This window comes from Saccopteryx leptura, chromosome 2, assembly GCF_036850995.1.
Source record: "Saccopteryx leptura isolate mSacLep1 chromosome 2, mSacLep1_pri_phased_curated, whole genome shotgun sequence".
In the NCBI taxonomy this organism is placed as follows: domain Eukaryota; kingdom Metazoa; phylum Chordata; class Mammalia; order Chiroptera; family Emballonuridae; genus Saccopteryx; species Saccopteryx leptura.
Window position 1 is genome coordinate 183883709 of NC_089504.1, and position 25447 is coordinate 183909155.

Genomic DNA, 25447 nt, shown 5'->3' on the forward strand with positions numbered 1-25447 from the left:
CCAATGTTATTGCTCCCAGCAGCGGGCCAAGTGGTTACCAAGAGGAGGAGGGGATGGGAGAAAGAGGGACAAATATATGGTGACAGAAAATGATCTGACTTTGGGTGATGGGTACACAATGCAATCAACCGTTCAAATGCTATAGAAATGTTTACTTAAAACTTCTGTATTCGTATCCTCTTATTGATCAATGTCACCCCATTAATTTTTTTTTTAAGTGAGAGAGACAGACAGGAAGTGAGAGGGATGGGAAGCATCAACTAGTAGTTGTGACACTTTTAGCTGTTCATTGATTGCTTCTCATACATGCCTTGGCCAGGGGGCTCTAGCTGAGCCAGTGACTCTTTGCTCAAGCAACCTTGGGCTTCAAACCAGATGAGCCCACACTCAAGCCAGTAACCTCTAAGTTTTGAAACTGGGTCTTCAGCATCCCAGGTCAATGCTCTATCCACTGACTTACCACCTGGTCAGGCAAATTTAATTTCTAAAACAAATAAACGAACAAAACCAGTGAACAAAGAGATTGAGAATGAGTCTGAGGGACAGAGAGAAACGAATCCAGACTTTATTGTCAGGGAGAAGGAAAAGGGAAAGGCATGGGTTGGGAGCCAGGATTGCTACATCATTAAGCAGAAAGAGTTGATGGGGAGGGAAGGCCAGTAGGCCGTTCCCCTCTCCGGTGGGGGGTTGGAAGGGCTGACAATACTACGGAATTCACAGGGTGGGGGGGAGGTTACGCCCCCTCCCGAGTTGTACTGTGGAGTCTGGTGGTTGGGGACAGCCATGAGGTCTAGGAGCTGGTATGGAGAGGCTACAGACTCTGCGAATCTTGCGGAAAGGAGAGGGGCAGGGGCGAGGCTTCTATTGCTTTTTGCTCACAGTTTTGCGGAAGGCGAGGAGGGGGTGGGCTTTGACTGGACACCCCTTGCCCCCCTCAGTACCCCTAGGGCTTTGGGTGCTGGTGAAAAGAATGGAATCCGAACTGGGGAAGAAGGTGAAGGGTCTATAGAGGCATCTACTTGGTCCCACCCAAGTGCCAGAGTGCCTCTAAGTGCTGTCCCCTGCTGTGGACCCAGCTAGACCTGGGGCAGGGGCTTGGTGCGGGGCGGGCACAGTGAGGTTGCAGGCGGTAAAACCAAAGTGCTTTTAAGGGATCCCGCCTGTTCCCCTCCCCCTGTGAAGGGCGGGGTGTTCACGGAAGCGCTTCAATTTTGGGGTAGAGGGCCAGAGTACCAGAGTCTGCTTATTGCCAAGAAAATCCATTTCTGCCCCCCAGGCCCCGACCATGGCTTGTGAACCCCGTTTTGTGCTAGGTTTGGGGGGAAGGGGTGGATGGACATGGCTTTTGGGAGGGGGGTGTCTCCAAGGGGGCTCGGGGTGAGACGGCCCCCCTTTCCTAGGGGAGAAGGGCAGGGGGCGGGGTTCCCTGAGATCTGGGGTGTTCCCCCCCTTCTGAAGCCCCTCTCCCCCACTACCCCTCCCCTTTCCTAGACCCCCTACCTCGGGGTGGGGGGGAAGGAGAGAGATCATTCAGGGAGTGCCGGGAGGAGGGGCGGGCTGGGAGCCCGTAGGCCTGAGTCCCGGCTAGAGGTGCGGGCGTTGAATGGGCGGGGGTTCAGGGTTCAGGTCAGTAGGGGGAGAAGAGGATGGGTCCATGAGCCGTCCGGATGGGCCCAGGGGCTGGATGGAGCAGAGGATGGGTGATCGGCGGTCCCTGGAGAAGAGGTGCTGCTGGAGCCGGGCGCAGGGACAACGGGGAGCCTGCTGCCGCTGCCATTACCGCAGCCACCGCTAGGGGGCTGGGGAGCAGGCCGCCGGCCAGGGACTTGGGCAGCTCCTTGGAGAACGTGAGAGTGCCCTGCAGCCGTGGAGGGGAAGAAGGAGGGAAGAGAGAGGGAAGAAGTCATTCTTTGGTCCTGCAAACCCAACCTCTCCTCAGGTGGCCCTCGTCCCTTTCTCCTCCGCGCACCGATTCCCCCATTGCCGAATTTTCCAGCGCCCAGCCAGGGTCTTACCGCTAACTCTGCAGCGCCCCGAGGCTTTTTGTGACGGCTCAGTAGCGGGTTGGGCTTCCCAGCCACGCCATCTCGGTGCCGCCGGCTGGAAATGTGCTGCAAGGGTGAGTGAGTAAGGGGCTGTGAGGCGACTGCCAGGAGGCAGGGCATAAGACAAAATCACAGCCCAAGTACCTGCCCCTGTCCCTTGTGTGGAACCTTGTAGAAGAGCCCTTACTCAAACTCCCTGTTCTCCCTTCCCAATTAGCAGGTGGACCTATTCAGAATTCTTGGGAAGAGCCTTGGGACCCACCTGTTTCAGCTGGACCTCCGAGTTGACCTTGACATTGCAGATCTCACAGTGGAAGGTTCGGTCCTGGGCAGGGGCCTCTGGTTCCCCAGGAGTGGTAGGCCCTAGCCGAGGGTAAGCTTTGATGGGGCCCAGCCCACTTCGGGCCTCCAGAATTGTCTTGTGCTTAGTACCTGAAACACACAGAGGGAACGAGGTAAGGAGTGGAGGGAAAATTCTCCAGGCCTACAAGGCCTCAAATACCCACATTCTTTTTTTTTTTTAATTTTTAAAATTTTATTTATTTATTTTATTAATTTTAATGCAGTGACATTGATAAATCAGGGCCCCCTCTCCTTCCTTGCCCCCCTTCCCCCCCCCGTTACCATCACATTCTTGTCCATGTCTCTGAGTCTCATTTTTATGTCCCACTTATGTATGGATTCATATAGTTCTTAGTTTTTTCTGATTTACTTATTTCACTCAGTATAATGTTATCAAGGTCCATCCTATGTTGTTGTAAATGATCCAATGTCATCATTTCTTTCTTTCTTTTTTTTTTTTTTTACAGAGACAGAGAGTCAGAGAGAGGGATAGACAGGGATAGACAGACAGGAACGGAGAGAGATGAGAAGCATCAATCATCAGTTTTTCGTTGCGCATTGCAACACCTTAGTTGTTCATTGACTGCTTTCTCATATGTGCCTTGACTGTGGGCCTTCAGCAGACCGAGTAACTCCTTGCTCGAGCCAGAGACCTTGGGTCTAAGCTGGTGAGCTTTTGCTCAAACCAGATGAGCCTGCACTCAAGCTGGTGACCTCCGGGTCTCAAACCTGGGTCCTCAGCATTCCAGTCGACGCTCTATCCACTGCACCACCGCCTGGTCAGGCCCGATGTCATCATTTCTTATGGCTGAGTAGTACTCCATAGTATATATATACCAAAGCTTTTTAATCCGCTCGTCCACTGACAGACACAATACCCACATTCTTAATTACAATATGAGAGGCATCAAGTGCGGGGTTCCCAAGCCCCTCAGGACCCTCCCACTCAAGCATAGGATGGGTCAGAGGAGAGCCATAGGCACAAGATGTAAGGTGGGGAGAACTGAGGAAGTAAGGGACTAAGGGATGGTGGACATGATTAGGAAGGAAGATAAGTTGGTAGGTCTTAGAGGGTACAGAGATATTAGGAGCCAGGGGAGCTAGGATGCAGGGAATAGGAGTGGGCTGAGGACAGGGGAGTGGGGGTGTAGGCAGGGGAGTCCATACCTTTGTTATGCGCCTCAAGCTGGGACAGGGAGTTCACTGCCACCTTGCACAGAGCACAGTAGAGCAGCCGCTTGGCCTTTTCCTCCTCTTCCTTGCTACCTCTAGGCAGGGCAGCTGGGGCTGGAGTCACTCCTTCACCCTTGGTTGCACCCTGACCAGTCTCAGGAGTGTTAGGAGGGGATGGGGAACCAGGCTGTTTCTCTGGGGATTCTGGGGCTGGACCCAGTCCATTCTCCATGGAAGCTGTTGTTGGGGGAGAAACACAAGGGTCACTCTAGATGGCTTCTGGAGAAGATTCTTTATGTGGAGGAGACCCACCCCCATTTCCTGGAGGGCAAGAGCCCAGGAATTCCCACCCTGTGACAACATGAATGCTCTCATGCCCTGGGCCAGAGCCAGATGTGGTCCAGCTGCCGCAGGCTGGGTGTGAGACTGCAATGCCTGGCTCACTCTCCATAAGCTGGGAAAGGCCAGGGGGTAGAGGAGGGAGGTCCAGCCCATGGTGTCCCCTTCAGGGTGAAGCTGGTAGCCAGCCTAGCCAGGGGGAGAGGTATGGAACAAAGATTCACCCCTCAGTGGCCTGCCAGCCAGCCTGGGCTTCCTGCCTGGCCAGCCCCTTCCCAGAGTCCTGTCCAGTCCCCAGGGAGGCAAGCCAAAGAACTAGGAAGTCACAGAGACAGGATGAGCAAGGAGAGATTGAAAGAGACAGACACAGATATAGCAAAAGGGAAACAGAAACAGCAGAACCGGAGAGGGAAGAGACAGGGATGCGGGCTGCTCTATAATTCATGGCTCGATTAAAGATGCACAGGCCCTAGGCCTCAGCGCTGGGTTCTGGCCTCCGTTCAGGGGAAACTCTAGCACTCCCATTCTTGCTCCAGCAGCCGATCCAGTTTCCGGGTCATGAGGAGGCTGGTGGTGGGGGTGGGGAGCTGGTGGGAGGGGACCTCCTGACCCCTGCAGGTGTCCATTTGCTTGTCCATTGTATGGTATTTCCCTTTATTTCACTTACTCATTTCTGACATCCTTTATCTCCATCTCAATCCAGACAGCACACTCACATCTCAGTCTGGATAGGACTTCATGGCTTACAAAAGCAGGGCAGGTATCACTATTTCCTTAGAGAGATACCATAGGAACTAAATGAGGTAATATGAATAAAGCACCTAGAACAGCGCTATTGAAGAAATGTTACCTACCACCACCATTATCCCAATTTTACTGAGATGTTATCAAATTAACCCAGATGATTAGGCTAAGAAGCAACTGGAGCACAGTTAGAACTCCGCTCACCTGCCCACTCTATCTGCATCCCTGAGGGATGGTGTGTATGTGTGTGTGTGCTGAGAGGGGCGGCCTGGTTCACAGGCTGGTGCTGCAGATCCTTGGTTCTCATTCTGCTTAGGGTAGGGCAGTAATAACAGGCAAGGATACGGAGGAAATGGGCTGTTGGGTCTCTCTGGAGTTGGCCATGACTGACATCTGATGTAGCAATCCCAGGATGGGGGTGGCTCATATCTTCCTGTCTTAATATTCCTTCTTTCCAGTTTCTTGGCTGGGAATATGGTTAAAGATGGCCAGTAGCCATGAGGGAGAAAGAGTTTCAGAGTTGCCTTTTGTAAACCCAGAAAAGACCTCAAAGGTCTTAAAGTTTTACTCCCCGCTTTCCCAGGAAAGAAAACACTGGCCCAGAAAGGTCAAAAGATCTACCCAAGTCTGACCAGGCGGTGGCGCAGTGGATAGAGCATTGGACTGGGATGCCAAGGACCCAGGTTCGAGACCCCGAGGTCGCCAGCTTGAGCGCGGGCTCATCTGGTTTGAGCAAAAGCTCACCAGCTTGGACCCAAGGTCGCTGGCTCGAGTAGGGGGTTACTCGGTCTGCTGAAGGCCTGTGGTCAAGGCACATATGAGAAAGCAATCAATGAACAACTAAGGTGTCGCAATGCGCAAAGAAAAACTAATGATTGATGCTTCTCATCTCTCCGTTCCTGTCTGTCTGTCCCTGTCTATCCCTCTCTCTCTCTCTGTAAAAAAAAAAAAAAAAAAAAAAAAAAGAAAAAGATCTACCAAGCCTGTGGTGGCGCAGCAGATAAAAACCTCCACCTGAAATGCTGAGGTCACCAGTTCAAAACCCCGGGCTTGCCTGGTCAAGGCACCTACAAGGAGCAACTACTAGTTGATGCTCCCCAGTTCTCACACCCTCCCTTCTCTCTCTCTCTCTCTCAAAAATCTATAAATCTTAAAAAAAAAAAAAAAAAAAAAAGGAAGATCTACCGAAGATTATCCAAAGAGTTGCCTGGGTTTCCTAGACTTTCAGTCTTCCCTGAGGGGAGCACCATTGGGTGGACCCTCAGATGTCCTAACTCCCTCCCCTGCCCCTCTTCCCAAGATGAAGGGGCCTCTCCCTGGATTCCATGGTTCCCTTTTTCTTGAGGAAGTTTGCCAGGTGGCCTCACCCTCGCCCCTCTCTGACTCACTGGGCAGTGGGGAGGACAGACAGTGGGAGCTCTATTGAGGAGCTGGGGTGAGGGGGAGATGACAGGATGGAAAGTTTGCATCACTGTGCTTGGCTCCAGGACTCACCTTGGGTGGGGGTGGGGGTAAGGTAGGGGCTGAGGAAGAGAAAGATGAAAGCAGAGGAAAATTCTGGGAAGTGTGGAAAGAAGAGAGGAGAAGAGATCAGTTTAAGAATGTGGGGGGCTCAGATCTACCTGGACGAGGGGCTACAGCATCCCCATTCTGGGGGGTGCCCCCTGGGGGAGCTGTGTCTCCAGGTTCCCGGACGCCAGGCTCCCTGCCTCGGGTCTTGGCGGCCTCGATGCCTTTGACTCTTCGGGCATGACGATTACCCTTGTAGTGTGCCTCAGCCTGGCTCTGAGGTGATGGAGGAAGAAAATGGAAACCAAGATCACCTTTCATTGAACAAATCTCCCTGTAGGGCTCTTTCAGGTCCAAGGTGGTCTCAGCCGGATGCAGTGAGTGAATCTCTCCTTACACCAGTGAGATGTAAAGCCCCATGCCAAGGAGCCCTGCTTATTCCTGGGGCTCGGACAAACTTCTCAAGTTGGAGTCCCTGGGAACCTGGATCCCTACCTAGCTCAGGCTCCACCTGCTACCACGCCCAGGGCCTGGTTGCAGATTTAGGCTTCCCACCTAGTCTTGAGGTGAGGGAGAAGGACCCCACACCTACAGACTCCTAAATGGGAGGAGTCTAGCAGTCAAGCCAGTTAGCATCCTCTTAGACCCTGGGCCTGTGTCCCCTGGTCCTGGGATCCAGGCTAGGCTGCGCCTACCCTCAGTCTGAGAGTCCCAGAAGCTCCGAGACGTGGGCTCTACCTAACTACTGCCGCTTGGGTCTCATTTTCCCTGAAGCCTCTGCAGACACCCTGGAGGACCCTGGCCCCAAGCCCAGCTCTGGAGACAGAAAGCAGCAGAGACAGCTGTCAAAACAGAGCCGCTTGGTTGCGGAGGGACAAAAAAAGGAGAGAGCTGCTTGTTATTGGCCCCCACCCCTCTGGTCTTCTGCCTTCCACTCCTGAGTGGAGCCTGGGTTGGAAGAGGGGTTGCCTGAGGTTGAGGGGAAGGGGAGGTCTAAAGCTGACTTGGTCATGGCTCCACCTCCCCCACCATGTGCACTCCCTGCTAAGAACATACAATCCTAGAGTTACAAGGTCACCCAGAGAGAAACAGAGTAGAAATAAAAGGTGTGGATAGGCAGAAAAAAAAGATCGAGAGGTGGGGTGGGTGGCGGTGGCGGTGTGCACAGCCTGGCAGCGCAGTGTGTGTGTGTGGACTGGGCAGAGAAGCGGAGCAGGCTCTGTTCCCCTATTCAGCAGAATGAGGCTCTGCTCTTCTTCTACAAAAGCTCTTTGAACTTGTACCCCTCAAAGTCCCCTCTAGACTCACACAGAAATCCCAAGGGAGCCTTGGAGGCAGGAAATCTGGGAGGCCAGCACCTACATTCTGAGCTCTCAGCGGCTTCTCCCCATAAGAAGTCCCATGGAAAGAAGTGGGGGCCTGGCTTTGCATGTGATTTGGAGGGAGGAGAGTGGAGAGAGGAGGAAACCAGGCAGTTAGAGGAAGTGGGTGGGTCAGGGGAGGAGTTCAGCAAAGTCCAAGGAGGAAACAGGCTTTGCAGGGAGCCAATAACCTAACTCAGTTCTGTGCCCTAGGACCAGTGGGCCAGAGGCCACGTTCCCACCCAAACACTGATGGCCACCTGTGTTCCAAGAAGCTCTGAGCCAGGGATACAGCAGTCCTTAGGGAGGGAGGGAGGGCTCAGCCTTAGCAGACTGGTCTACTTCATACTGAAATGTAAAGTCATCTCTTGGACTTCTCAAGTGCCTTCTATCATCTCATGCCCTTCCCACAGTATCCCGTTCACTTCTCTTCCCTTGATGTCCCTTTAATCCCTACCCCTCACCCAAGGCTCCCAGCCTATGTTCTCCCCCAAGACCCTCCAGCTGCCCCTGCCCCACCCGTTGAGTGGGTGAGTGGCTGGGCTTCTTACCTGAGAATTGAAGCGGATCTGACAGACATTACAGGAAATGATGGGCCGCTTGGTCTTGAGCAAGGGTCCCCCAAAAGTGTGGGAAAGCACAGCCTTCTGTACAGGGTCCATCTGTGGAGGCAGGCTGGGGTGAGCAAGGAACCCCAGCACAAGCTCATGTTCATCGTCCCCCCAGAGGCAGAAACTGGGTTCAACCAAAGTCCCCAGAGCCTCCTTCTTATCCTCAGTATGCTGAGGGCTCCGAGTCTCAGTCCTCCCTGATTCCCTCCCAGCCCTATCCTGACAGCACTAGAAGGGATCTGAGGGGTCAGCTGACCCAGCGCTCCCATTTGACAGAGGTAGAAGTGGTTTTTCAAAGGTCAGACCATGAACTAATAGCAGAGCTGGGACTTGAACCGGCACTCTTGTCTCAGTCCATCATACCCTGAAGAGCCAACTCAGTCATCTTGACCCATCTCCTATAGCTAGGCCGATGCACTAGAGGCCCACTGACAGAGTCTCAGCAACCCAGATCCTAGGGCCTTCGGTTAAGGCCTTTGTGGCCTTCCCTCTGGGGCAAGACTGTCTACTAAGCTAAGCTTCTGGCCCCAGGAGACAGATGTAACCAGCTTCCCATCTCTTGGCCCCAGAAAACCTGAACATACTCACTCCCTGGATCTCTTTAAAGCAACATCTTCTAGAGGGAGTAAACTCAGGAAGAAAACACACACACACACACACACACACACACACACACACACACACACAGAGAGAGAGAGAGAGAGAGAGAGAGAGAGAGAGAGAGCGGGAGGATAGGTGGCTCTAGCAGATAATGGGGAATGTGGGAACGTGTAGGGAGCCTAAGAAGCTGGGTTGGCCTGAGGCAGCCCCCATCTTCTGAACTGTGTCTCCCTGATCAGAGAGCTTCTGGGGCAGGGCTGTGGGGCTAGGCGGGATTAGAAACAGTTTCTGCCTCCACCCTGGGGCAGCAGATGTCTTTGCAGTCTCCTGCCAAGAGTTCACATGAGGAGGGGAGAGGATGGGAGTTTCTCTCTGAGGCCTTCTGCTATCAGAGGATGAAGCCAAGAGGACTAGAGGCATGAAAACAGCCTCCCTGCACAGTCCTCCTCCCTTCTGGCCCCTAGGCAGCCAGGGAGAGGCAAGACTGGAATGCAGCTGAGGCTGAGGAGGGTTGGGTGATCCTCCTGGACTTATAAAAATGGAACCAAATTAGACCTGAAACCTTATCTTCCAGGTGGAAGATCAAGTTAAAAACAGTTGCTGGTAAAAAAATAATAATAATAATAAAAAAAACAAAAACAGTTGCTGGTGACTTGAGGGGAGGGTCCTTAGCTCTTCAGCTGAGTCCCTCCCTGTGCCTAAGACTACTTGGTTCCAAGTGAGACACCAGTGAGAGACAGGAATGTGAAGCAAAGGGAGAAAGGGGGTTCAAGTCTGGAAAGCCCCACATATCCTGTCTTTCCTCTGCTTTCCACAGTAGTCTCACTGGCTGGTCGGGGTAATTCAGGAAAGGTGCTTTAATATCTTTGTGAAAAGGGTTGCCCCATCTAGTAGTGGTTGAGGCAGGAACCATGACCAGGTTCAGATAACTGGTCTGACAGACAAGTGTCAATCTCTTGGCCTGCCCTTGGCTGGAAGCAGACCCTCTCAGTGGCTCACTTTACACCTCCTGAAAGCCTAGGACCTATTCAAGAAATAGCCAAGTAGGAAGAATGGGTGTGTCTGTGTGTGTGTGTGTCTAGGCAGGCTGTGATCAATCTGTGCATGGGTGGATTGTGAAAGAGTATCATGTACTGTGTGTATACCATTTATGTATCAACATTTTTGTGTTGGGGGTTCTGCTGACTCCATGAATGGCCAGGTTGTGTAATCTTCAGCTGTGTATGTGTGGTTTGTGTGTGTGTGTTTAATTTACAGAGACAGAGAGAGGGACAGACAGACAGGAAGGGAGAAAGATGAGAAGCATCAATTCTTCGTTGCAGCACCTTAGTTGTTCATTGATTGCTTTCTTATATGTGCCTTGACGGGGGGGGGGGGGGGCTACAGCAGAGCCAATGACCCCTTGCTCAAGCCAGCGACCTTGGGCTCAAGCCAGTGACCATGAGGTCATGTCTGTGATCCCATGCTCAAGCCAGTGACCCTGCGCTCAAGCTGGTGAGCCTGCGCTCAAGGAGGCAACCTTGGGGTTTTGAAAGAGTGTCCTCTGTGTTCCAGTCCGATGTTCTATCCACTGTGTCACCGCCTGGTCAGGCTTCAGCTGTATGTTTATCTGTGTGACTGTATGATGTGTTTGGCAGAAAGAAATACAGACCAAGTTGGAGATAGCTTTAATCAGAGAAAGGAAACAGATGATGGCTCTCAATTCCCTATCTCTAGGCTTTGGTCCTTCCTATCCAGAGATCCTGCCCCCCAACTCTGCCCCAGGATTCTTCTCAGTCCCTGGGCTTCCTCACATGCTGGGTGGGGAATGGAATGCAGCCCAAATAGAAACCCAATCTGGGCCAGGAAACCTAAATAGATTAAAATAATAGGGATAGAGGAGAGGGATGGAGAGGGGAGAGTGGAGGTTCCTGATTCTGTCTAAACCTGGTCCCATCATCCCAGCCTGCTCCCCTGTGTGCCCTGAGGATGACTTGTGGGCTGACCATCCCAAAATCCATCCCCTGAGGATGGTCCCCGTCCTTCCTCCAGGGTTAGAGCCTTTTCTCTTGCACGACCCCCTCCTCAGCTTAAGTTCATAAATACCAACTGGTGGGGTGGCAGGGAAAAGGGCATCAACCCAGTCAGGTGGGTCCTTCCCACTCTCTCCTCCAGGAATTGAGGGAACACCAGGCTGAAGATGAGGGCTCCAAGGCCCAATCTCTGTGCAGGTGGAATGTGAGCCACTGAAGTGCTGCTTCAGACCAAGGTCAAGAAGCCCTGGTGACCTAGATGAGGGCTCTCTGGGGAGGGGAGGAGGCCAAAATCTCCCAGAGCCTGTTCCACTCCAGAGCCCCTTCCCTGGGATTTTGGCCTAGGAACTGCCTGGAAAGGTCCACAAAATGGTCCCCTCTCACTTGCCCTCCAATAGTAGACATGAAGGGGAACTGCTCCCTGAAGCTGGGGCATAATGAATCGGGAAGGGCAAGGGGGAGGGAAGGGGGAAACCAGATCAGAAACACGAGGGGGGGCTATGATTCTATTTCCTTCCATTGCCCTTTATCTGATGGTAGTTGTTGCCCCTTGTTTGACAGCCCCACTTCCCCAAACCCCCAAATAAAGGCAGAAAGGAAAGGGAGTGGAATCTTATTAATGGGAAGACCTGAGGACAGGACAGATAGAAACAGGAGAGGGAGCTAGGGGGTGTCTAAAGATCAGGTGGAAGCTGGTGGGGGAGGGATGCTGAGAAAGAGAGACCGGGATGGGGTCAGGGCTGGAGACGAGGGATCTGAGCAGCATGGTAATTTCAGGGTAGGTGTAGGACCTGACCGGATGTCTGAAGATTTGGGGGACTCGAAGGATCTAAGTCTGGGGTATCCAGTATGGTGGCAGCAGTCTGGGGGCGCCACCTGGGATCCAGAGATTGGTTGGGGCCCGCGCCAGTTGTGGGGGATGGGCCGGATAACGCGAGGACCAGGCGAAGGGAGAGGTAGCCAGCCCCGCAGGGGCGGGCGGGGATGGGGTGGGGGTGGGGGGCGCTGCGGTAGCAGCGGGAGCCAGGGAGAGAAGAGGGGACGGGTGGCTTACCCTGCGGGACCCCGGGGGCCGCGGCTCCATGGCCCGGGATGGCGGACCCGGGCGGGGGCCTCGAGCCTTGCCGGGCCGGGCAGGCCAGGGAAGCGGCTCTCGTTGCCGGGGTGGCTCGGGGCTGTGCGGCCCGGCCGGCCGCGAGAAGGGGAGGCGGTGCCGGCAGGGACCGGAGCCGCCCCGGAGGCGGGGCCGAGGGCGGGCCGAGGGCGGGGGCGGGAGTAGGGAAGAGGTTTGAAGAGGGGCTAGGGCGAAAAGAGGAGGGAGAGTCCCAGTCCAGACACTCGTTCCAGGGAAGCCCTAGTCATGATGTGAGGGGCCGCTCGGCCTGGTGATGGGCACTGACCAGATGACCTCGGCTTTCCTCCAACCGGGACCCTTCCTGGGTCTAGTGTCTCCACCAGTCCTACGGACGATCCTGTTTCTCTAGCTTGGACATTTCTCCTTTCTTTCATCCCTTCCTCCCTGATCCTGTTTTCTCTGTGGTCAGTCTCTCTTCCGAATCCCAGACGATCCTTCCCCTGCTCCCTCTGTACACGGGTCCTGCGCCCTTTTACATGCCACCTTCTCTACTTGGGATGGGGAACTGAGCTCAGGTAGCCAGGTGTCAGGCACTGCTCTCTCAGTTATTTCTGTGAACGGTTGGAACTGCGGGCGCCTGGCGCAGAACAGACTTCAGGCTGGAGACCTCGTTCCTATCTTCTTCCCTCATCCGCCACCTGCTGGAGAACCAGGTTCCCTAATAGTTTATGCTTTCGTGCACTTGCTTGCCCTCTGGCGGTCTAGTGGGGGCAGCATTTCAGGACAAGGGGCGGGAGGGCAAAGCAACCCACTCCCCGAGACACCTCCTCATCCTCTCTGGACAGGTTCTAGGATTCCCTCTCTCATCTCTGGATCTCATCACCTCTCATTCCACCTAGGGCAGACAGATGAGTGAAGCAGGGGACTGGATGTAGATACGCTGTGTTTGAGAAATAGTGAAGGATGTACAAGGGCAGAGGGACACATAATGCAGGAAGGGGGTCTAAGGAGTAGGAAATGCCCAATTAGGAGAGCAATCTTAGAGTCCAAGGATACCGTCACCACCTAATGCTGATTGAGCCCTTGGAATGTGCCAGCCTCTGTACCAAACTCTGCGTGGATTGTCTAATTTAATCTCCACAACCACTATTCTGAGTACTATTTTTGTCTTTATTTTATAGATGAGGAAACTGAGGTTAAATAATTTGTTCAAGGTTGTAAATGAAGAAGTGGCTGAACTGGGATTTGAATTTAAACCTGGACAGCCTGACTCCAAAGCCATGTTATTAACTGTTGCACAGTACTGCCAAAGGCCTGTCTGCACCTTTTCTGCAGTCCCCGTTCCCCTGCAGAATTCGACACTATTGATGCAGCCCACTACACTCTCTCCCTTGGCTTCTCCAGCTCTACAGGAATCGGGTTCTGTGGTTCTGCCCCACCCCTTCCAGTGGCTCCTCTGTTTCCTTTGTGCAGCTTCCTCCTGTTCCCACTACCTAATTCTGCTGATTTCTCAAGGCTGAGGCCTTGGCCACACTATCTTTCTCTCTCTGATCCTCCCTTAAATAGAAATAATAGCAATAATGTAATAATCATAGCAACTGAACATTTACTTTGTGCTATGCGTTATGATTATACAACATGATTCTCACAACCTTGTGAGCTGGTACTATTCCTATTTTATTTTACAGCTGGTAAATCTGAGGTTCAGAGTGATTATGTAATTTGCTAAGGCCACACAGCCACTACTTTCACTATGTCAATTCAAGTCCTGACAGTCACGTGCCAAAATTGGTGCTGCTCAGTACTCTGCTAGGCTCTCCAAGCTTATCCATGCTCCTGGCTTTACATTGCTCGTCCTCACCGCCCACTAGAGACAGTGGAGTTATGAACACGAGGGGAGTCAGAAACCCTGGATTATCCACCGGGATCACTAAGTAGTTTTGTGATTGGCAAGTCATTTAATCTCTCTGGGCCATTATTTCCTTATCTAAAAAATGAGGGAAATAATGGGCGACCTGGAGTAAGTATAAATCAGGTATTTGGTTGGGGGAAAGTATTCCCAGTATTCTGCTCTAGTTACACCCAATCAACTGCACTTTCTCAAGTGCTCTTTTCCAGACCTTGTTCATGCTATTTGCTTCTGTCTGGAATGCTCTCTAAGGCTCCTTTTAAAATCTACTAATTCTTCAAAGCCCAAATCATATGTTACCTGCTGCAAATTCAATCCCTTTTTCTTCTTCTTTCTTTTCCTCCTTTAGCTCAGGTCAGTCCCTTGGGCACCACCACATCCAGCAAGTCTTTTTTTTTTTCTCATTTATAAATTTTTATTTATTTATTCATTTTAGAGAGGAGAGAGAGAGAGAGAGAGAGAGAGAGAAAGGGAGAGGAGCAAGAAGCATCAACTCCCATATGTGCCTTGACTAAGCAAGCCCAGGGTTTTGAACCGGTGACCTCAGCGTTCCAGGTCAACCCAGCAAGTCTTTCTTGACACCCTTTTGAGCTCCTATAGAAGCCAAATGCTTCTGACACAGCTCTTCTCACACTATAGGGTAAATGTTAACTTGTTATTTTTCCTACTAAACTGTGAGTTCCCCAAGGGCGTGAACAGAGTCTTGTGTCCTTGGCACCAGGCCCAGTGCCTGACACATAGTAGGTGCTCAAAATAATAATTTTTTTATTTATTAAATCATTATTAGTGTCTGTTTCACAATATTTATTAATTCTTTTCTGGTTTGCATTGCAGATTACTGTATTTCTCCCCTGAATATAAGCTCCTTCAAGATTGGACCATATTATGACCCTGGCCAGTTGGCTCGGTGGTAGAGCTTCGGCCTGGTGTGTGGATGTCCTGTGTTTGATTCCTGGTCAGGACACACAGCAGAAGCGATCATCTGCTTCTCCACCCCTTCCCCTCCCCCCCTCTCTTCCCCTCCCACAACCAAGGCTTAGTTAGAGCATGTTGGCCCTGCGCACTGAGGATGGCTTCATGGCCTTGCTTCAGGCGTTAAAATAGTTTGGTTACTGAGCAACAGCCTCAGATGGGCAGAGCATTCCCCAGCAGGGGGTATGCTGGGTGGATCCTGGTTGGGGCACAAGCGGGAGTCTGTCTCTCTAACTCCCCACCTCTCACTTAAGAAAAAAAAAAATTCTAACACCATACCACCCTGGAAGTGCCCAATCTGGTTTAATCTCGGAAGCTAAGAAAAAAAAATTAGACCATGTTATATTCACCCTAATGTCTCCATTGTAACTAAAGCAGTGCCTTGCTTATAGTACCAATATTCCCCCATGTATAAGATGCATCTGTGTATAAGACACACCTTAATTTTGGGGCCCGAAATTTGAAAAAAAAAAAGTATTACATAAAGTTATTGAACTCAAGATTTTTTCTTTTTTTTTTTTCTATTTTTTTAAACTATTTTTTAAATTTTATTTATTCATTTTTAGAGAGGAGAGAGAGAGACAGAGAGGGAGAGAGACAGAGAGAGAGAAGAGGGAAGGAGCTGGAAGCATCAACTCCCATATGTGCCTTGACCAGGCAAGCCCAGGGTTTCGAACCGATGACCTCAGCATTTCCAGGTCGACGCTTTATCCACTGCGCCACCACAGGTCAGGCGAACTCAAGTTTTATTCATCATAAAATTCATAGAACCTGACCGGGTGGTGGCGCAGAGGATAGAGCATTGTACTGGGATGCGGAGGGCCCAGGTTCGAGACCCCGGGGTCACCAGCTTGAGCGTGGGCTCATCTGGTGTGAGCAGAAGCTCACCAGCTTTGACCCAAGGTCTCTGGCTGGAGCAAGGGGTTAATCGGTCTGCTGAAGGCCCACGGTCAGGGCACATGTGGGAGAGCAATCGATGAACAACTAAGGTGTTGCAATGTGCAACGAAGTACTGATGATTTATGCTTCTCATCTCTTTGTTCCTGTCTGTCTGTCCCTGTCTATCCCTCTCTCTGACTCTCTCTGAAAAAAAAAAAATTCATAGAACTCCTTATCACTGTCAAAACTCCCATCCATTAGCTTGTCCTCATCTGTGTCTGATGATGAATCACTGTCTTCAACAATGAGCACAAAAACAAGTGCGAAGGCCCTGGCTGGTTGGCTCAGTGGTGGAGCGTCGGCCTGGTATGCAGAAGTCCCAGGTTCGATTCCAGGGCACACAGGAGAAGCGCCCATCTGCTTCTCCACCCCTCCCCCTCTCCTTCTTCTCTGTCTCTCTCTTCCCCTCCCGCAGCTGAGGCTCCATTGGAGCAGAGATGGCCTGGGCGCTGGAGTGGCTCTGGTTGCAACAGAGCGACAGAGGGGCAGAGCATCACCCCCTGGTGGGCAGAGCGTTGCCCCCTGGTGGGCGTGCCCTGTGGGTCCCGGTCGGGCGCATGCGGGCGTCTGTCTGACTGTCTCTTCCAGTTTCTAGCTTTAGAAAAATACAAAAGAAAAAAAAACAAAAAAAAAACAAAAAAAAAGTGCGAAAAAGCGGGAAATGCAAGTAAAAAAATCTACAACCACTGTATAAGATGCACCCAGTTTTTAGACCCCAAATTTTTCAGAAAAAGGTGCATCTTATACATGGGGAAATATGGTAAGTACTTAGTTTTCTCATCTGTAAGATGAGGATAAAGTCATAGCTACTCTATCGGGTTGCTGACAAGATTGAAATATAAAAAATATCTGTGACCTGTGGTGGCGCAGTGGATAAAGCGTCGACCTGGAATGCTGAGGTCGCTGGTTTGAAACCCTGCGCTTGTCTGGTCAAGGCACATATGGGAGTTGATGCTTCCTGTTCTTCCCTCTCTCTCTCTCTCTTTCTCTCTCTCTCTCTCTTCTCTCTCTCTAATCTCTAAAATGAATTTTAAAAATGCATGTTTGTACCTGAATATGGTTTGATGGTGGGTTAGAGTAAGTCTCCAAGCCTCAAATTCTGCCTATTTAACATTTCTGGCTCGATGTTACACTGGTACACCAACTCACCATGTCCTAAAGGAAGTTCAACAGCCTCATGCTGGATCAGCTTCCTCCTCCAACCCTCTGCCCCTGTCAAGATGACTTCTTCTTCTTCTTCTGTTTTATTTATTTTTTAATTTTAATTTTAATTTTGAATTTTTCTGAAGTTGGAAACGGGGAGGCAGCCAGACAGACTCCCGCATTCACCCGACCGGGATCCACCCGGCACGCCCACCAGGGGGCGATGGTCTGCCCATCTGAGGCATCGCTCTATTGCAACCAGAGTCGTTCTAGCGCCTGAGGCAGAGGCCATGGAGCCATCCTCAGCGCCTGGGCCAACTTTGCTCCAATGGAGCCTTGGCTGCAGGAGAAGAAGAGAGAGACAGAGAGGAAGGAGAGGGGGAGAGGTGGAGAAGCAGATGGGCACTTCTCCTGTGTGCCCTGCTGGGAATCGAACCCGGGACTCCTGCACGCCAGGCCAACGCTTTACCACTGAGCCAACCGGCCAGGGCCTTTTTAATTTTTTTTGTTTTTTATTTGTTTTGGGTTTTTTTTGAGTGAGAGGAAGGGAGACAGAGATATAGATTCCTGCATGCACTCCAACTGGTATCTACCCAGCAACCCCCATCTGGGGCCAATGCTCTGCCCATCTGTGGCCATGCTCATGACCGAGCCATTTTAAGCACCTGAGGTGGAGGCTCCATGGAGCCATCCTCAGCGCCCAGGCTGACATGCTTGAACCAGGTGAGCCATGGCTGCAGAAGAGGAAGAGAGAGAAGAGGGAGGGGGAGAGGTGAAGAAGCAGATGTCGCTTCTCCTGTGTGTCCTGACCAGGAATCGAACCTAGGACATCCACACTCCTGGTCGATAGTCTACCACTGAGCCAACCGGCCAGGGCCCAAGGTGACTTCCTCCTCCCAATCACAGAGGCCTGAACCCTAGAGTCATCTTTGACTCCTCCTCTTTCTGTTCCCCAACTCCCAAACTCTGATTGGTTACCATGGTCTTTCAATATTTCCTTGGAAATACCTTGCCCATCTCCCTTCCTTTCTCTGCCACTGTCACTAGACACGTGCTGGTCTGGCACTCCAAGCTTCCTTGTAGGCCCACATTGCTGAAATAGCCTCTTCATTGGCCACTTTCCTCCAGCCTCTGCTCCCTTCCATCCAGCTGCTTTACTCACCTTCCTTAAACACTTCTCTTACCAAGACACTCTCCTGGTCAAGAATGGATAATGGCTCTCCACTTCATATTGTATTAAATCTAGACAATTTTACCACCCTCCACAACCTACCCCACTGACCCTATCCACCCAGGGTGGACATCAGAGAGCTGGAACTTACAAAAAGGCATGTTTATGCCCCTGCTGATTCCCTCATTCTTGACATCACTGCTTTCTGGATATCCTATCAGCCCTCCCACCTCCCTACAGACTCTATCACCCACTAGGTCTGGATACTTCTCTAGATGATGGACTAGATGAGTTATGTAAAACACCTAGCAGCCTGACCAGGAGGTGGCGCAGTGGATAGAGCATCGGACTGGGATGCCGAGGAACCAGGTTCAAGACCCCAAGGTCACCAGCTTGAGCGCAGGTTCATCTGGTTTGAGCAAAAGCTCACCAGCTTGAGCCCAAGGTCACTGGCTCGAGCAAGGGGTTACTCGGTCTGCTGAAGGCCCGCAGTCAAGGCACATATGAGAAAGCAATCAATGAACAACTAAGGTGTTGCAATGCGCAACGAAAAACTAATGATTGATGCTTCTCATCTCTCCGTTCCGGTCTATCCCTCTCTCTGACTCTCTCTGTGTCTCTGTAAATAAATAAATAAATAAATAAAACACCTAGCAGAGTGTCTAGCCCATGGCAAGGCCTCAGCAAATATTAACTATTATTGTTATTGTTATTAGTAATACACCAGATTAAAAAAATGATAATAATACACCAGATAGCCAACTATACTTGTAATTGACTAGTAAGGGAGATTGGATTCTAAAAAGAGATAAGGAATTAGATACAAGGGGAAGAGGAGAAGAAGGCAAGGGTGGGTCTGAGGGAGAGCTGAGGTTACAAGAGGGTGGGGAAGGCAGGCCAGCTGCTACTCACAGTGCTGTAGTTGCTAAAGAGGCCCAGGGTGGGGGCTGGCTCCAGTGGGAAAGGCAGGATTTGCTTGAGGTCCAGTGGGGGCTGCATGATGGGGGTCTGCCGTAGCAGAGGGAGGGGCCCTGCCCGGCTCAGGCTGCCTGAAAGGCAGAGAAAACATTATTTGAGGCAGGAAGATTGAAGCCTATCAGCCCCGCTCCCCAGCTGGGCCCCCACACTCAGAAGTATGACCCCATGCACACACACTTCCCCTGCTCGCTGGCTCTGGAGCAATGGAGCACGGTGCCCTATGGGTCTGGGGAAGGGTGCAGATCAGTCCTTCCCTTTTGGGTCATTTTCACTTCTCCTTTCTCTAGCCTTCATCCTCCACGACCATTAATTAGGCATTAAACACTCAGGAAGAGCACAGACCTCTGCCCACTGCCTTTTGGACCAGCAGGACTTGGGAACCCTGAGCCCCTGCCCACTCCCTTCTCCTGGTTTTGCTTTCCCCCAGGGAACCCCCAAAGCTAGGTTTCACCCCAGAGAGAACAGTCAGGTGGGTGCTTCACCCCACTGTCCAGAAAGGGTAATATTAAGGCCTAGATTTGGATGAGGGCTATTGAATCTTTTAGGCTCTCCAAAGAGTTATGATGTTGTTGTAATTGTAATTCTTAATTAACTGTTGACACCTCTGGGGTGGGTAGTAGGTGAATGGCATTTGCTTGGGGGGGGGGGGCGGACTGCCCCGGGGCCCTTCTCAGGGCGCTTCTCCCAACCTTCCTGTCTTCCCCCATGCCCTCCTGTGCAACCAGGAGTGCTCAGCTCCAGCTCAGCAGGAGGAACTAAGACCTGACCTGCTCTCTGGGAGGGGAATGCCTTGGTCTCACCCAGAGGGGAAATGAAAGTCCAGGCTGCCACTTCACTACCCTGCCCTCAAACCTCTTTTCTTCTCTCCAGAGCCATGGGAGGAACCCCACCAGGCTCCAAAGGAGTGGCCCCAAAGGCCCTCAGGACCCCTCTGGGCCTCTGCTGGCCCAGCTCCCTTCTTCGACCTCCCTGTCCATGGGTTGGAAACTCTGGCTGCCCTTCATTATTCTAGCAAGCCCCTGTCAGCAACAGAGCTTCTCAAGAACAAAGGCAAACCCAGGAGGCTGCAAGCTTGGCCCCGTCCTCCCTTGACTTTACTGGGGCAGAAGGTTTCCCAGATCCTTTCTTGCTCCCTCCACAGAGACTGCCCTTTTCATACCTTCAGTTTATGGTGCCTGCCGCTCTCAGGCAGTGGCCTGGCCCTGGCCCTGGCCCCTCAGGGCCCGGGGCCTGGGCCCGACAGTGTCCCCTTCCCTTGGTTTTGCCCCCTGCCCTCTCCCTTGCCAGCACCCCCTCCCCCAGTCCAGTCAGTAGAATCAGCCAATCAGAGTTCTGCAAAAGTGGGGCAGAGGGGAGGGCAGGGGAGCAGGGATTAGGGGAATCAGAGGCAAGAGGGGGGGGGAGGACTCAGGCACAGCTGGGGGCAGGGAGCTGGTCCAGAAAGGTCTAGAGGGGTCTGTCTCTTCTAACCACTGCTAGGACTGGGTAGTCAGGGCGCCTGAGTCAGTGAAGGGTCAAGATTGCAGGAAGCTCGGGTTCCAGGCATCTGAACGTTGAGGGGCAGGATGCTTGGCTTTGGCCCTTGGGCATGTAGGGGTCTGTACACCGTGTGGCCATTCCCTTTCTTTCTGTACACTTGTGTGCATGCCTTTGGAGTTGGGATGGGGTAGGAGGAAAGGAGGGAGAGAGAGAGAGACAGACAGACAGACAAGGGTGAGTAAAAGGGAATGGGAAAGACTAACAGAAGCAGGAATAAGTGACTAAGAAAGGGGACTAAGAAAGGGGACCCAGAGAAAAGGATAGAGAACAATGGAGAGGTGGAAGAGAGTGAAACTAGACAGAAAAACAGGGACACTGCTGAAAATCTGGACCTGGAGCTACAGACTAGGGTAGAAAGCCCAAAGGACAGAAAGTAGAGCAAGACAGGGAGAAACAGACAGGTACAGACAGACTGACGGGGTAGTTTAACCATCTCCTCTTCTTGGTCTGTCTGCTCATAGCTTCTCTTCTCTGTACCCTGCCCCCTCCTGCCTGGCACACAAGACCAGGGCAGCCTTAACGAGCCCTGGGTGGCATCAGGAATGGTGAGAGAAACCTGAGCACTCCTGGAGTCCCGGGCACCCAGCAGCCACCCTTAGCAGCTGGTTTGGGGCTGGCACTTGCCCTGCCCAGAGCACCAGAGACAGCAGCCCAGTTCTTTCACTCTTTCCCGGGTTGAGTATTATCACATTGAATCTCTGAAGGTAGTGATGATTCAATGGGGGTAGCTGATAGTCTCTTTTCCATTTGACATATGAGGAGACCTGAGGATCAGAGGAGTTGAAAACTTGACTGATGTCACACAGTTTATATGTATCAGAGCTGGGATTTAAATCAAGATCTGTTGCACTCTATAGCAAATTCTCTCTCTGCTACATAACCCCAAAAGGACTCTACTCTAACTCTGAAGCAAAGTTCTGAGCAGAGGCTTCCATCTTGTTCAAAGAGAGGAAGGGGAGAGCAAGTTCCATGCACTTCCTGGGAATGAAGGAAAACAGGTAGCAGCCACTCCATTTCCTACAGCCAACAACTCACTTTTTCCACTGACACAAACCCTGGAGGGAGGGGTGGGGGGAAGGGGAAGTGGGGGGAAGGGATGAAATGAGGATGGAGATGCAGCTTGTAGGATAAATGGGTGGAAGCAGAACTCTTGCTTTCAGGTAGTCCAAGACTCAGTTCCCTCTTCCATTCCTTTTCTGAGAATAATAGTTGCCACTTTTTGAGGGATATAGTTGCTACTATATTCCAGGCAATTTACATACATAGTCTCCCTGCTGATGGAGGCATTGCTCACTAGCTAGTTGACTGGCTAGTTTCTTGGATTCTCTTGGTCTCATTTCACATTTTTCAAATGAGAACAAAAGTACTTGCCTCATGTTGAGAAGATTGAACAAATCTATGTGGCATGCCACAAGGGAGCTTAATGAATAAATGTTTACTGAATAAATTAATCCTTGTTTTGTAGATGAGGAGAATCAGCTCAGGAAGGAGGAGTTACTTGATTAAAGTCACACAGCTAGTGAGGGAATTGAACCTGTGTTTCTGGCTCCAGACACAGGACTTTCAAGCACTACACGTTTCTGGGTAGACTAGGCATGGGAGGGGGAGGCAGGAGTATATAGTAAGGACCCAGGAAGCAGGAAATGAGGTAGGATATTCAAGACTCCTGTTATTTGGCCAGGTGAAGGCTTCAGTCGGGTTTGGAGGAGGAGGTGGAGAGCAAACTGGAGTGTGTATGTGTGTGTGTGTGTGTGTGTGTGTGTGTGAGAGAGAGAGAGAGAGAGAGAGAGAGAGAGAGAGAGAGACAGAGAGACACAAGTCAGGCAGGGCAGACCACTTCAGAGGGTAGCTCATTAGAGTAATTACCTCCAGCAGATAAAGCCCCACCCAGCTCTGTGGGGAACTGCCAAATGCTTTATTTAAAACAGCTCCCAATAAATTTAGAGGGGTGAACTCAGCCACTTGGATGGATGTCCATTTGTCCATTTCTGTGCCCTACCTTCCCCTAGGGCCTAGGCACTTTGATCCTGCTCAGGTTTCCTCTCCAGCATCAAGCCACAGCCAACTCCTTCCAGCCCACTGAGGTCTGGTCTTTCCTTTCTTCCCCAGAAATTCTAGCCTGGTTGGAGTCCCAGCCCCTTGGAAATCTTAGGTTGGGCTTGGGGCTTCAAGCCCTTGTGGTAAAGATTGGGAGTGTCTACCATGAGCTGGCTCAGAGAGTGGCTGAGTACAGGTAGAAACAGGAGCCAGGAAAGGTGTTAGGGTAGGGCTGTGGGTTAATGTTGGTCGCTAGAGAATGAGCTAGGATGAGATTCAGATTAAGCAGAGATATCAGTGTTAGTGCTGTAAATTGTGTTAGGGCTCAAGGTAGTAAAAAGCATGAGGAATTAGACTCTGGGGCCAAGGGAGAAATTGGATTGGAATCTGGACTGGGATCTCTTCTCTAATCCATCTCTTTTTCTCTCCAGGCCTTTTGGCCTCTTCTCCTTCTCCAGAAATGCCCAACATTGGGGGTTGAGAGGAGAAGCTTGAAACCCTGGGTCTTGCCTTTTTGAGCAAGTCCCATGTAAATGTCTCCTTCTGCCTCAATTTCCCCCATCTTGGCAAGAGGCAGGCTGAGGGCTGGAAAGACTTTGAAGTCAAAGATGAAAGCAACAAGGGGATGATTATAAATAACTACTCAAAACATCATCCCTAATAACCCTGGGGTAGATGTGAGAGGAGGCAGGGACAAAGGGAGAAGGTAAGCAGGAAGGGAAGAGAGAAACAAAGCCTCTGGGATATCTTCCCAATCTGACAGGAATGGGCCTCTCCCAGTGACTTTCCCTTCACCATACTAGGGGCCCAGTTGGAGAGGACAGTAAGAACAACCTGGAACAGGGAACCTGAGCCCAGAACCACCTCCTTAAACCTGGGCCCACAGTCTAGAGCTTAAGCAAGCAGGCTGGACTTTCCCTGCTGGCTAGGGCCACCAGGCACATAGGCACATAGACACAGTAGACCTCAGCATTCAGAGCTTGAAAACCTTAGTATATAGGCCCTGAGGGTGGGGCCTGAACACAAGCTGGCAGTTTCCTCCCTTTCCCCTTCTTTCCTCAAAGAGGACTAAACTGTGTGGGCTTGGGCCAACAGGCTTCCCACCCCTTCTGTAGGTTGGGCACAAGGAGGCAGTTAATTGCAGTGTCTTCCAGGGAGATGTGGTGGGGGCCTAATTGCTGGATCCAGGCATTCTTCCTGTGGGGGGATCTTGGTTGAGTTTGAGTAGGTCTCTGAGGTTCTTTTTTGGGGCCTATTGACCAGGGGAAGTATGGCTCATGCTGGCCTGTTCTGAACAAACATGATGCTGCTTCTGGGCCTCATGCCGAGGGTGAGGCATGAGTTAGTTGCACAGGTTGGAGGAATGTGGAGCCTGTCTTTGGGAACCTGAGTCCAAGTCATGTCTGCGAGGGTCACTCTAGAGTAGTCCTCATAAATGGGTGGGAATCTTCCCTGCTAGAGATACCCTTGGGAAGGAGGCAGGCAACCAGTCAGTCATGACTTTGTTCCCTCATTCATTTAATAGTTACAAAGTGCCAGGTGGAAAGGGCCAGACATAAAGTGGTGAGAGAGTAAGGAGATTCAGGAGGGGGAGTGAAAGAGATGGAGGAAGATGCGAAGAAGGGATAAAGACAGCTAATGGGAAGTCAACAGGAGTCAAATGAAAGAAGAAAAGCAAAAGAGTCAAGGACTCAAAGAGCAGAGGGATGAAGCAGCAGCTAGGCAAAGCCTGGGGCACCAACATAGAGCCAGGTGTCCCCAGTGTGTGGTGGTGGGAAGACCACAGGTGTCTGGGTCTGGTTGGTGGGGCTCCCGCCATAAACGGGCCCCAGGAACTGACCTACCCAGGGTAAACGTCAGAAGTCAGAGGACGAGCAGGCCTGCAGACTATTCGGAGGCAGGGGCCTGGAGCTCAGATGATGAGGAGTCCAGTACACAGCTCATCTGTCCCTCTCCTCCCCCACCCTGAGGTTCTCTTCTGATGTAGGTCATGAGGATGGGGTGGCTGTGGCTGAAGGGCTGTCAGAGCCCGCGGGAGTTCCCCGCCCCCATTCTTACTCTCTCCATTGCCCGCCCCCACCCCCCAAACCAGGCAGAGATGGGGGTGAGGTGGGGGAAGAAGGAAGAAGAAGGAAGCCAGGAAGGAAGGGCCCAGGCAGCAGAGCAGGGAGATAGGCGCAGGTTCTGGCGTGTTGGGGCAGGATGGCTGCGGAGACAGGACCTGAACCGCAGGGGCCCTGGGATGGACAGTTTCCTCCTTTCCCTCTTATCCTGGGCCCAGAAGGACATCGGAGCGCCAGAGCTAAGGGTGGGGGAAGACAGGTCAAAGCCTTTCCCTCAACTCCACCAGGCCGAGACCAGCCAGCCCCTTCCCCCAGCCTCCTGTAGACAGTAATATAGTATTCATGAGCCTCATGAATACGCAATGTTCTCATTATGGGGAGGGGGTCTCCCTCAGCTCAGTCTGCTCCTTTACCACTCCCTAGATTATCGAGAGAAGCGGCAGTTTGGAGAAGAGGGTAAGAGGGGACCCCAGATGTGGAGCCAGATGAAGGGGGAGGGGGAGCTGGTCGCTGACGGGCGGCCGCAGTCACCGCGGTGCAAGGGGGTGTGGGGGGGTGACCTACTGAAGGGGACCCAGGGGCCTAGAGTCTGGAGCTGCAGAGCCCACTCACCGAGGATCATGCTGGGGACCCAGGCGCCCGGGCTTCCGCGTCGCTCTGTCCCGGGGCCGTTCTGACCCGGCTGGGGGTACGGGGGGAGGAGTCGGAGGAGGAGCAGAGGCTGGTCTAGGCGGAGAGGGGGTGGAGCCCGCAGCAGGTGAAGACCCGAGGAGGAGGCACCCGGACACCAAGGGCTCTGTGAGGGGGCGTCCTGGCGGCTCCTCGCTCCCTCCCGCTTGCTGCCCCTGAGTCTCCTGGATTTACGGTGTCGCTGTGGCCAGGGCT

The 25447-nt window shown here is 52.0% G+C and overlaps 1 protein-coding gene across 3 annotated transcripts; it reads right to left on the reverse strand.

Moving 5' to 3' along the window:
* Positions 1-541: 541 nt before the first annotated feature.
* Positions 542-25239, reverse strand: ZNF385A (zinc finger protein 385A). 3 transcript variants are annotated; one of them, XM_066369681.1, is made up of 8 exons: positions 25175-25239; positions 18858-18994; positions 8065-8175; positions 6266-6428; positions 3555-3797; positions 2308-2477; positions 2016-2111; positions 542-1858 (listed from the first exon to the last, which is right to left on the reverse strand). In XM_066369681.1, the coding sequence occupies exons 1-8, from the start codon at positions 25182-25184 to the stop codon at positions 1628-1630; spliced, it is 1161 nt and encodes a 386-aa protein (XP_066225778.1). In that variant the 5' UTR covers positions 25185-25239; the 3' UTR covers positions 542-1627. The 3 variants fall into 3 exon arrangements, with proteins under 3 accessions (XP_066225778.1, XP_066225779.1, XP_066225780.1); XM_066369682.1 differs by lacking the exon at positions 25175-25239 and adding an exon at positions 20083-20202; XM_066369683.1 differs by lacking the exons at positions 18858-18994; positions 25175-25239 and adding an exon at positions 11791-11917.
* Positions 25240-25447: the final 208 nt, after the last annotated feature.

Excerpts from the sequence above, each read along its gene's own strand:
- ZNF385A (XM_066369681.1), bottom strand. Across the intron at positions 8,176-18,857 it reads TCTTTAGCAACTACAGCACT|ATGGACCCTGTACAGAAGGC; the intron begins GTGAGTAGCAGC and ends CTGCCTCCACAG. Across the intron at positions 2,112-2,307 it reads CGGAGGTCCAGCTGAAACAG|CACATTTCCAGCCGGCGGCA; the intron begins GTGGGTCCCAAG and ends TCACCCTTGCAG.